General features: G+C 49.7%; 1 protein-coding gene across 3 annotated transcripts in view; it reads right to left on the reverse strand.

The window, feature by feature from the left end:
* Positions 1 to 12,119, reverse strand: part of mks1 (MKS transition zone complex subunit 1) — an 80,523-nt gene that overhangs the window by 18,892 nt on the left and 49,512 nt on the right. For all 3 annotated transcript variants that reach the window (XM_038813860.1, XM_038813858.1, XM_038813861.1), the window contains 2 exons: positions 8,620 to 8,689; positions 2,293 to 2,400 (listed from right to left, as the gene is read on the reverse strand). In XM_038813860.1, the coding sequence (XP_038669788.1) occupies positions 2,293 to 2,400; positions 8,620 to 8,689 (178 nt within the window). The remainder of the gene's footprint in view (positions 1 to 2,292; positions 2,401 to 8,619; positions 8,690 to 12,119) is intronic.

The following is a 12,119-nucleotide window of genomic DNA, read 5'->3' on the forward strand; positions in this document are numbered from 1 at the left end:
GTGTGCCCACCCCAAACCCCAACCCCCCCACACCCCGACCCCCCTCACCCCAATCCTCCTCACGCCAGCCCTGACCACCTCATGCCTCACCCCCGCTCCGCTGTCTACCATACATGCCACCTTGTATCTTACAGGACCAGCAGGGGATGGACCCGGCCCATCCGGTGCCCCCAGCCAGTGCCAGGGCCGGTGCCCCCCAGATAGCGAGCACCGACGGGGAGAGCAGTGGTAACACCAACCCTCTGCCCGAGACCCAGGATACCTAGGAGTTCGGGTCAGAGGAGGACACTGACTTTCCGTTACTGCCATCTCAGAGACTATCACCTCAGTTGGGCAAATTAGTGAAGAGGCTCCAGGGACACTGGGGTCCGTGCCGGTGACTACTGCAGCGGAGATCTCGGAACACCGTAGCACCTCGGACTCACCCCCTCTTGTCCCTTGTACATCTGGTGGGCAGCGGGCAGAACAGGGCGGCACCACGCCACCCAGGACACCCAGACCCATCTAGGTCAGGCCGCCCCAGGAGACATGCGCCACCAGGGACCCTCGTCACAGGGCAGGAGTCACAGCAGTCCGCCTCCACTCATGCTGTACCATCTGGGGAACCACAAAGGTGTAGCGGTAGGGCCCGTAAGGCCGGAAAGTGAGACACCAGTTAAGTTCGCATGGGTGCACGGCACAGTTGAGTTATAGGGGCTAGGGCACAGACTGTACATAATTAATTTTTCGGAATAAACACGTGTTCACACCGTTGAGACAAACCTTGGTGCCCTATCTGATGGTTGTGGGTTGGGGCAGTAAGTGCTGGCCAGTGGCAGTAAGGGGTGGTGGATGAGTGAGGCCCGGTTGGTGGACCATGCAGCCGCGCCTCCCCCCCCCCCCCCCCCCCCCCCCCGGCCCGTCCCTATCACTCCGTCCCCAGCTGTTCGGCAGGGCCATGTGATGGACAGGCCAGATCACATGATCAGCGGGGGGGCGGGAGGGGGGGGGGGAAGAGAGAGAAAGATGTGTCTCACTGTCTCTCTGCTCATCCGCAGTCTCCTCCTGTATGCCCGGTCCGGGAGGTCCTCAAAGGACATGCGGTTGTGGTATATGCGTGGACTCATCTGGCGCTTCCTTGGCATCACCTCCTCCTCCTGTTGGGCGGCTGGCTCTCCAGCCTGAGCGGCTGCCACCTGCCCCGCTGCAGCCCACTCTACTGCTGCAGCTTCCGCCATCTCTCCGACCCGCCCCTGCTCACACTGCCACAGGGCTGCACTCAGGGCTGCGGCCGCCACCACGGCAGCCAACATCGCTGGTTGATGACAGAATGACATAATTATCTGCAGGGGGTTAGGGGAAAACATGTTATCACGGCACATACACCCATGCACAACTATGTACCACGGGCTACATGGTGACCCCAGTGGTCCGTCACCCCGCAGACAGCACGGCCGGTGTCCGATCGGGGGCCCGCAGTCCCCCCACGCCACCTCCTACCTCTTCTCACAGTCACCTCAGTCAGCACGCCAGCTTCATGATTTTTTATAGGACATGAGAAACACGCCGTTGGGAAATTGGCCTATCCGAGGCGCTGAGTCGTTCAGGCCCTGGAGAATCGGTTGTCACGGCAGATAATGAGATGCGCACGGTACGTCTGGATCGCACGGCGGGCGCCGTGATTTTGTCGCATTGGGGGGACTGGAGAATGCCGATTTGGCGCGAAACCGCATCAGGCCCGGTTTTGGCGCCAGAGCCGGTTCTCTGGCCAATCACGTTTAGCGATTTCGCCGTCACCACGCGGAGAATTGAGCCTATCAAGTCCAAGTTCAGCCCAGACTCAGCCATGCAAACCAATTCAATTTGTAGTCTGTGTTGATCTCAAGTGGGGCAAGAATAAGTCTGGTTTTACTTCTTCCCATACAGCTCATTCAGGTCACAAGACGACTAGATCAACTTGGTTCTGATGCTCACCAATTCTTAAATATCCCCTCAACTCCGTGTCCAGGGCGGAATAAGAATGACCACAGCAGCATGGCAGAGGAGCACTGTGGGCAACTGTGGAACTATTCCCCGCTAGGGTTCCAACACCAACGAGAAAAGGGAGGGACAAACTCACAAGTAAATAAAGAAAACATACAGGAAAGAGCAAATACTAAAAATCAGACAAGAGGAGAAAATGTTGGAAACATTCAGCATCTGCAGAGCGACAGACCAATCACTGCTTCAGGTTGAGAACAGACAGTGATTAATTTGCCAAGTGCTGCGTGCAGCATTTTCTGATTTTGGTTCAGGTTAGAAATATTTCCTTACCAGGACTGTCAGGGATTCTGATGTAGCCGTACCCCTCAACGCGGTATCTCAGCCAGAAATCACAAGACTGCACCCCAAAGTAAAGCACAGGCCATTGCGGCAGGAAACCTGCAAAATCCAAAGAATATCGGACTCAGAGCAAGACTTAAACATCCCTCACTGTTACCACTGTGGTGTTCCTGAGGTGCTGAGATACACAAGGAACTGGATGCAGCGCAATACGAGAGATCCTTCCACAAGAGACTGGGAAGCAGGGAGATACAGACAAGCTTCACGTGAGGAAGTGGGGGATCAGAATTTAAAATACAACAGTTTCTTTTAATTGTATCATGAATGGGTGAGTAAAGGGCAGCATGGTGGAGCAGTCATTAGCACTGTAGCCTCACGACGCTGAGGTGTTCAATCCCTGCCCTGGGTCACTGTCCATGTGGAGGTTGCACATTCTCCCGGTGTCTGGGTGCCTCACCCCCACAAACCAAATAGATGTACTGGGTAGGTGAATTGGGCACGCTAAATTGCCCCTTAATTGAAAAAAAAAGAATTGGGTACAAAAATAAAATAAATGGGCGAGTATGAGCTTATTGGATTTGTAGAAGAGCTGATGAAAGAGGCGCACCACTATGTCAAGAGTTATTTTGACACAATCAATAGCATGGTATTAATAGATTCTTGATAAGTAATGGGGTGAAAGGTTATCAGGAATAAACAGGAATCTGGAGTTGAGGTTAAAATTATGAGGTACATAAGATAGGGTAGATCGGAAGAAACCTTTCCCCTTAGCAGAGGGTGAATAAGCAGGTGGCATGGATTTAAGGTAACGGGCGGGAGATTTAGAAGGGATTTTTCACCGAGAGGGTGCTGGGAATCTGGAACTCATTGCCTAAAAGGGTGGTAAAGACACAAACCCTCACAACATTTAAGAATGATTAGGTGAGCACTTGAAATGCAATAGTGTACAAAGCTACGCACCAAGTGCTGGAAAATAGGATTAGAATAGATAGGTGCTTGATGGTCGGTACAAACACAATGGGCCGAAGGGCCTCTTTCCGTGCTCTAAAACTCTATGGGCTGGATTCTCCACACCCCGACACCGAAATCGTGGCCGCGCCGGGGCAGAGAATCCAGTTTGACACCGAAAAGTTGCGTCACTGGGGAGTATGCCGAGCCGCCGGAGGCCATTGCCAGAGGCCCGCTCCGACATTTTCCGCCCCCAACTGGTCGAGTTCCCAACGGCATGGAACTAACCTGCTCCAGCCGGTCGGGATACTCACGTGGTGGCTGTGGACGCAGTCGGGGGCGGGCCAATTGGAGGCCGGGGTGGGGGCTTATAGGCAGCCAGGGTGTGCTTGTGCGGGTTTCGAGAGTCAGGCGCGCAGTTGATCGGAGGGTATCTCTCTTGGGTCTGGCTCCATGGTCCGAGTGTCACCATGGAGCACAGCGCTGCCGCTGGAGGCTGCCACCGTGCGCATGTGCGGCCTCTGACCCGGAATTGCAGGGGCCCGTATCTGCAGCAAAAGCTGTGAGATTTACTCCGGGTCCCTGCTAGCCCCCTGCAGGGCTATGAATTTGTGTCCATTTTTCCAGGATTCTCAGGAGTAAAACTCCACGGTTTGGACGCTGGGGTGGGGACACAGTCCCAATAATGGAGAATCCAGCCCGAAGACTCTGGGCGGAATTCTCCGCCACCCGGGAATCGGCGGGGGCGGGAATCGCGCCGCGCCAGTCGGCGGGCCCCCCGCCGCGATGGGCCAAAGTCCCGCCGCTGTCAGGCCTCTCCCGCCGACGTGGTTTAAACTACCTCTGGTGCCGGCGGGAGCAGGCGGCGGGAGCAGGCCCCGGGGTCCTGGGGGGGGGGCGATCTGACCCCAGGGGGTGCCCTCATGGTGGCCTGGCCCGCGATCGGGGCCCACCAATCGGCGGGCGGGCCTGTGCTGTGGGGGCACTCTTTTGCTTCTGCCGCTGCCACGGCCTCCACCATGGCGGAGGCGGAAGAGACCACCCCTCCACCGCGCATGCGCCGGGGTGACATCACCAGTCGCTGACGCTCTGGCACATGCGCGGACTCACGCCGACCGGCAAATGCCTTTCGGCCAGCCGTGGCGCTAGTCGGCGGGGCGCCAAAGGCCGTTCGCGTCAGTCGGCGGGGCGCCAACCACTCCGGTGCGGGCCTAGTCCCTAATGGTGTGGAAAATTCCGCACCTTTGGGGAGGCCCGACGCCGGAGTGGTTCTCGCCACTCCGGTACGCCGGGACCCCCCCGCCCCGCTGGGTAGGGGAGAATCCTCTAGAACCAGATTCTAATTTGGATGTTCATATTGCTACGGGGAAACGTTTCTTCCTATCCTCTTTATGTACCTCATAATTATAACCTCAACTCCAGATTCCTGTTTATTCCTGATAACCTTTCACTCCATTGCTTATCAAGAATCTATTAATACCATGCTATTGATAGTGTTTATTATTGGTGCGGTATACAATAATGTATTCACCATTCTACAAAGGTTAATCCTGAGCATCGTTTCAAATAGAACCCCAGGAGAAGGTCTGCTGCCTCACATCGCCAGGGACCCAGGTTCAATTCCGGCCTTGGGTCACTGTCTGTGTGCAGACTGCACTTTCTCCCCGTCTCTGCGTGGGTTTCCTCTGGGTGCTCCAGTTTCCTCCCACAGTCCAAAGATCTGCAGCTTAAGTGGATTGCCCCTTCGTGTCCAAAGGTGTGTGGGGTTATGGGCATAGGGCAGGGGAGTGAGCCGAGATAGGGTGCTCTTTCAAAGGGTTGGTGCAGACTCCATGTACTGAATAACCTCCTTCTGCATTGTAGGGATTCTATGGTGGGTGGCATAAGAACAAATAAAGAAAAGCCAAGTTAGGATGGGCATTTGGAGGCAATACACAAAAAGTGTACCTAGATTGGGAACAGTCAGGGTCACAGAGGCAAAGCTTGAAAGTCAATCAAGAGGCCATAACTGTGGTGAAAGGAAATTGTAGAGTTTTTAATGAAGGATCAGCCAAATAACTGATTGATTCCCCGAGCAATACTTACCTTGGAAATATTTGGGAACCAGATAACAGCTTATTTGAAAAGAAAATCACTATGGGGAGTTCAGGACAGCACAACTGGTTTTGTCATTCAGGATCAGGAAGGGAGGGCGGCAGCTGTTGTTCCTTCGTCTACTTACTACTTAGCAACCCCTGCAGGAAGGCACCATGAGTTGATCCCAAATGGGCACGATCTGGCTTTGACATTTCCTGTGGTTAAGCAGCTTACCAGCACTTGCTGTCTAGCGCACACACAGAGAATGGGATCTACACGAGAAGGCGGCAGGCATCACTGAGCCGACCAGCGGTCAGCACCTTCCCAAAGATGGTGAAGCAAATTACACTAATCAGCGCATTTAGGACGGAGGAAATTACGCGAGTCAGCGCATTTGGTAGGGAGGAAATTACACGTGTCAGCGCATTTAGGAGGGCGCAAATTACATGTGTCAGCGCATTTAGGAGGGAAATAAATTACACGAGTCAGAGCATTTAGGAGGGAGGAAATGACACTGGTCAGTGCATTTACGGGGAGGAAATTACACGAGTCAGCGCATTTAAGAGGGAAGGAAATTACATGAGTCAGCGTATTTAGGAGGGAAGGAAATTACATGAGTCAGCGTATTTAGGAGAAAGGAAATTACATGAGTCAGCGCATTTAGGAGAAAGGAAATTACATGAATCAGCACATTTAGGAGGGAGGAAATTACATGAGTCAGCGTATTTAGGAGGGAGGAAATTACATGAGTCCGCATATTTAGGAGAAAGGAAATTACATGAGTCAGCGCATTTAGGAGAAAGGAAATTACATGAGTCAGCACATTTAGGAGGGAGGAAATTACATGAGTCAGCACATTTAGGAGGGAAGGAAATTACATGAGTCAGCGTATTTAGGAGGGAAGGAAATGACATGAGTCAGCACATTTAGGAGGGAGGAAATTACATGAGTCAGCGTATTTAGGAGAAAGGAAATTACAGGACTCAGCACATTTAGGAGAAGAGGAAATCGTAACAACCAACACCTTTAGTGGAGCTGGGAGTAAATTGGAAAAAGGCAACTTTTAGTTTCATATTTGCCCTTGCCTCTAATTACTGGAAAATATTTACCCACAGTTTAACCTTATAATCACAGTCACATGAACAGCAGAGGTCTACATCAGATGCTGACACTGGGTGTAAAATGTTACACTGCTAATCTATTCATACACAATGATTCCCATTCATGGGTTGGGGGAAATTGGAGTGCGTGTGGAAGGCTCTCATTGAAGTCAAGGCACTTCTGCAATCAATGGATCTAAGAAAACCTTCTGTGGCAGACTTGGTAAACAATGCCTGGCTGTAGGCAGGAAAGCAATACTCTAAGGCACCATTAATGATTGGCCACCAAGTCTGACTCATGATCAGGAACTGAAGACATGGGTTCTTGCCATTTAGCCTCCTGCAAACCAAAGTCCCAATAGGTAGGGTAGACAAGTAACAGAATATTTCCTGATTATGGTATGCAGTTCAGTTTTAGCCAACTAAACATCAGCAGTTATCCTCTGAGGTACTCGGCCTGAATTATTTGAGATGATGTAAGTGAGTTATCCCTTTTAAGAAGAGAATGTGCACTCCATATCTGATATCTAATAAAACGATCAACTCCTGTGGATCATCAGTGGCTTGGTTTGATCATTAGGTTGGGTTTGCACATGTCTGACATGTGGCTAATTCACAAAGAATCCAGAGTTCAGCATTTTATATTCCCTTTAACATTCAGTCTTCCAAAAGACATTTAAAGATATTGATAGTATATCTGAAAATTCAAGCAGTTGTGCCTCAAGGGTACCAAGAGACATAACACAAGAGATAAAGTAAGCAGAGTGTGAAATACTTTGCACTTTTGAGTTCAATGTCACATTCAATTCATAATATTAAACCCTTTGGTTTAAATATTGGCAAGCTACCAGGGAACAACTATCTAGTATCTTGTATGTATTTGACTGGGCCTCATTGAAGTTGACCCATTTAGAAACAAGTGACATGATGTGAAAGATGATTTACCAGTTATGAGTAGTAAATATTCATATGGTCATCTCTGCAGGGATCTCATGAGTGCAAAGATTGTGAAATGATCATGGTGACTTAGCTGTTCCTTCCAGTTTGATAGGTAGGACCTTGGAACAGTTATGCAGAGCTGTAGAACATCTGATCCACAGCAGAAAGCTGATCATTATACCCTAGATTATGGGGTCAAGTTTCACTGGAAAATCTTCTACCCTTCCCCTCTTTAATTTCAAGACACCAAGCTCAAAAAGGATCTCTGATCCATCCAGGGTGGCAGTACATTTCCCATAATATGGGTATATTGGAAAATAATAAATTGAAAAGTCAGTCAGAATTGCTACTTCCAGTTGTTATATAATTACACCTCATCGGTTTAGCTCACTTGGCTGGACAGCTGGTTCGTGATGCTGAGCAAGGCCAGAAGCATGGGTTCAATTCCCACACTGGCTGAGATTATTCATGAAGGCCTGCCTTCTCAACCTTGCCTGAGGTGTTGTGCTCCTGAGGTTAAATCATCACTAGTCAGCTTTCACCCCTCAACCTATGGACATCTGGAACTATGGCGACTTTACCTTTACATTCCATAGTGACATCTATTTGGATGAGGTACAGTATTAAAGCACAGAAAGTCCCAATCCGAGTTCCTGACCTGTCCTGACAGCAGCCCAGGACAACTGCAGCTCTCTTTCTCCTGCCACCACTGCCCCACCTGCTTGATGATGTTAGCCCTGCTGATGTGAAATGCATAGAACTGGAACACAATGTAATTGAAAAATTATGCAAGGCCAGCATTTACTGCCCATCCCTAACTGGTGGTGAGCTGCCTCTCCTGGAACCACTGTAGCTCATCCAATGGGGTACTCCCACAATGCTGTTAGAAATGGAGTTCAAAGATTTTGATCCAGCGACCAAACATCCTTTCAGAGGAGAAATTGGTAGCAGTAATAGAAGCCCAAAGGTCACCATATCAGGCCTGCAGATTGAGGGGAGAATGAATTGGGATTGGGAAAGAACTAGATGCACTGGAACCTTCATGGAAAAGGAAGCAAGCCGAGAGTTTCTGTATCTGACCGTGTACAAAACAGATTGGGTAACATTCTACAATTGTACAGATATAGAAAAACACGTAAAATTACTAAACCAAAATTGAGATGGGCATCTCAGCACGTTGGTAAAGGTGGAATTTCTGAGATCAAAACAGATGTCAGAGGAGCCTATTGCTTCAAAGAAAAAATGATAAACTCACCCTCGGGTTGATTATCACTTCTTAAGGTCATTTCAAAGTTGAATGGATGTGAAAAATAGGCCACATTTTCCTATTTAAAATAATAACAGTAATTATAACGAGTCACAGCACTCAGCATTGATGTTTAACCATAAACACTGTCTAACAAACATTGGCCACTCTAAATTTAAAAAAACTTAAATAATAAAAAAAAAATGCACGTGTGTTATTTAGGATCCAGAGTGAGAACCCAACTATTTGCAATTTGTAAAACTGTGAGGAAATCTTACTGCACCACAGGAGTGATAATGCTGGCCCATGGGTGTCTTTTATGTTAAAACAAACATTTTAAAAATAAATTTAAGAGTACCCAATTCATTTTTTCCAATTAAGGGGCAATTTAGAGTGGCCGATCCACCTACCCTGCACATCTTTGGGTTGTGGGGGCGAAACCCCCGCAAACACAGGGAGAATGTGCAAACTCCACATGGACAGTGACCCACAGCCGGGATCGAACCCGGGTCCTCGGCACCGGGAGGCAGCAGTGCTAACCACTGCACCACCGTGCCATCCCTTCTCATGAATAAAGTTAATAACCAGGTTTCTGCTTGCTTTTCTCTGTGCAGTATCTTTGGAGAAAACACTTTTCAGGACCAAACTGAAACAACCTCGGTTCAGATAAGAGTTCTAAGACCAACTGCCTTTTCAGACAGACCTGGCTCCTCCCAGTATCTACATCATCTGTAACCAGTGCATAAGACACTACTTTGTCTCTTCTTAAAGGATGTCCCTTGACTTGTTTAGCCAGGACCAAACACAATACTCTTCATAAATTATCTACACCTCAGAGGTCCTTCAAACATTAACAATATTCCATTAGCTATCTATCTGGAAACAAGTAAATGATTCTCAAGATCCAGTAAAACACTTCACCTGTAAATCAATGATTACCTACCTTTTACGACACCTTAATCACAACTCCAGATCTTAACCCAGGTTTTAATAACATTACGGAAAAACACATACAAAATGACAATTTTTTACATTCGTCACATTCTATAATATTTTAACTACACAAACGAATAGCAAATGTTGTAAACATAGATCTGAAGAGAATAACAAGCTATTTGACTTCAGAGGAATATTTATCCAAAATATGAATTGGTATTTCGAATGCTGACAGAGCTGCAGTATATTAATGATGTTTGGATTTTTAATAGGCAGATTTATACTATTTTTCAGTACAGTAACAACACTGTCATCCATCTGACAATGTGGAAAATTGACCAGGTATGTCTTATGCACAAAAAAACAGGACAAATACATGGGGCCAATTAATGCCACGTTAGCCTACTCTTAATCATCCAAATAACGGAAGATGTCGTCAACATGCTATCAGGCATCACTTACTCCCAATAACCTGCTCACTGATGCATTGCACAAGGGTCACTCAGCTTCAGGTCTCATTACAGCCCAAATCCAAACAGGAATAAAATAACTGAATTCCAGAAATTTGGTGAGACTGACTGCTCTGAACATCAAGACAGCATTTGACTGAGTTTGGCATCAAGAAGCGCTCTTAAAATTGGTTAGCTCAGTTGGTTGGATGACTAGAATATGATGTAGAAGTATGCTAACGGTGCAAGTTCATACTGACTGTGGTAGCATATGCAGTGTTCAATTCCATTCAGAACTTCTCAGATAATTAAACAGACCATGTCTGCATGAAGCAAGACCTGGGTAATATTCAGGTTTCAACTTTTAAGTTGCAAGGCAAAGGCACACCATTCAGTTCCAGGCAATAGACATCTCAAACAAGAGGGTATTCTAACCACCTCCTGGACATTCAATGGCCATATCATCACTGAATCCCCCACCATTAACATCCTGGGAATTACCATTGATCAGAAACTTAACTGGACCAGCCAACATAATGGGCAGGATTTAATTAAATGGGCACAAAGTCCCATAGTCAGCGCGTGTAGCCACATGTTTCCTGGCGCTCGCAGCGCAGAGAAGTTCTGCTCGCTGGAACTCCTCAGTGTAGCGAGAGATCAGGACGCCATTTTTACACGGCGTACCGATCTCTGGAGCTGGCAAAGCAATCCCCGACAACCCCCCAAACACCAATGCAGTATGGGAGGGCCCCCGCATCCCCTCCACGCAAGCACCCCCGGCCCGATCGCCATGAAACAAAGAATTCTACTTGGCACCTTGGCAGTGCCAACCTGACACCCTGACAGTGCCACCTGGCACCTTGGCAGTGCTGGGCTGGCACCCAGGTGGCATTGCCAGGTTGGCACTGCCAAGGTTGCACCAACAGTGCCAAGGTACCACCCTGCCCAAAAGGGCATGCATCTGGGGTCCTCCAATCCCCTGGGAGACCCCCACGAGTGCCGTTCCGTCTGGTCCCCATTTGTGGAGACCAGTACTGAAGGGCACTTACCCCAGGTCTCCAGGGCGAAGGGGATAAATCCAATGCCTTGTGTACCTTGAGAATTGCATATTAAAGTGAGCCGAGCTATCTCACTTTAATATGCAGTTTTGCCAAAGTAGATCCCGCCTGTTTACATCGCAACAACTCGCAAGTTGGTGTTCGGTCTCGAGAGACTGTGCAAGCCGGGTAGATCCCGGGAGCAGGGTCTCCTAGCTTCTGTCGGCCACACTGTGCCGCAGCGAGCTGCTTTTCGTTTGCAGCGTGGCCATTCGTTCATGCCCAAAACTGTGGAAATAAATGTAGTTCAGATATTGCAGTGAGTGACTCACCTCCTGACTCACCAAAGCCTTTTGACCATCAAAGCATCAACAGTGTAATGGAATTAATACTTCTCAATTGTTTGAACGAGTGCAGTTCCATCAACACTTAAGTATCACACCAGGGAGGACAACACAACATCCTTGATCAGCACCCTAAAGGTCACTTCCTCCACTGCCAATGCACTACGGCAGCAGTGGTGTACCATATTCAAGATGCACTGCAGAAACTTGCTAAACCTCCTACAACACAACTACCAAGCCTGCAATTTCTGCAAGGCAACAGGCACATGGGAACACCACCATGTGCTAGTTTGCCCTCAGGTCACACAAGCACTGTTACTTCAATTTTGTTGGGAAAATCCTGAACTCCATTCCTAACAGCACTGTGGGTGTACCAAATCCAGGGCCGGCTCAAGGCACCGGCAACTCGGGCTGTCGCCCGGGCCGCCATGTGCTAGGGGGCGCCAGACTCGGGTCCCGCGCTTGCGCAGTTGGGCCGGCGCCAACCAGCGCATGCGCGGTGGCCGCACTCCCCCAGTGTGGCTTCACTCCCCCAGGGCGGCCCCCCCCCCGGTCCGTCCCCTCGGTCCGCCCCCCCGCTCGGTCCGCTCCCCCCCCCCCGCCTCGGGTCCGTCCCCCCGCCCCCCCCTCGGGTCCGCCCACCCCGCCCCCCCCCCCCCCCCCCCGCCCCCCCCCCCCCCCTCCCCTCGCCGCCCCCGCCCCGCCCGCCCCCCCCCCCCCTCCCTCCCCTCGGGTCTGCTCCC

The sequence above is a fragment of the Scyliorhinus canicula genome, chromosome 12 (assembly GCF_902713615.1).
Source record: "Scyliorhinus canicula chromosome 12, sScyCan1.1, whole genome shotgun sequence".
Classification (NCBI taxonomy): domain Eukaryota; kingdom Metazoa; phylum Chordata; class Chondrichthyes; order Carcharhiniformes; family Scyliorhinidae; genus Scyliorhinus; species Scyliorhinus canicula.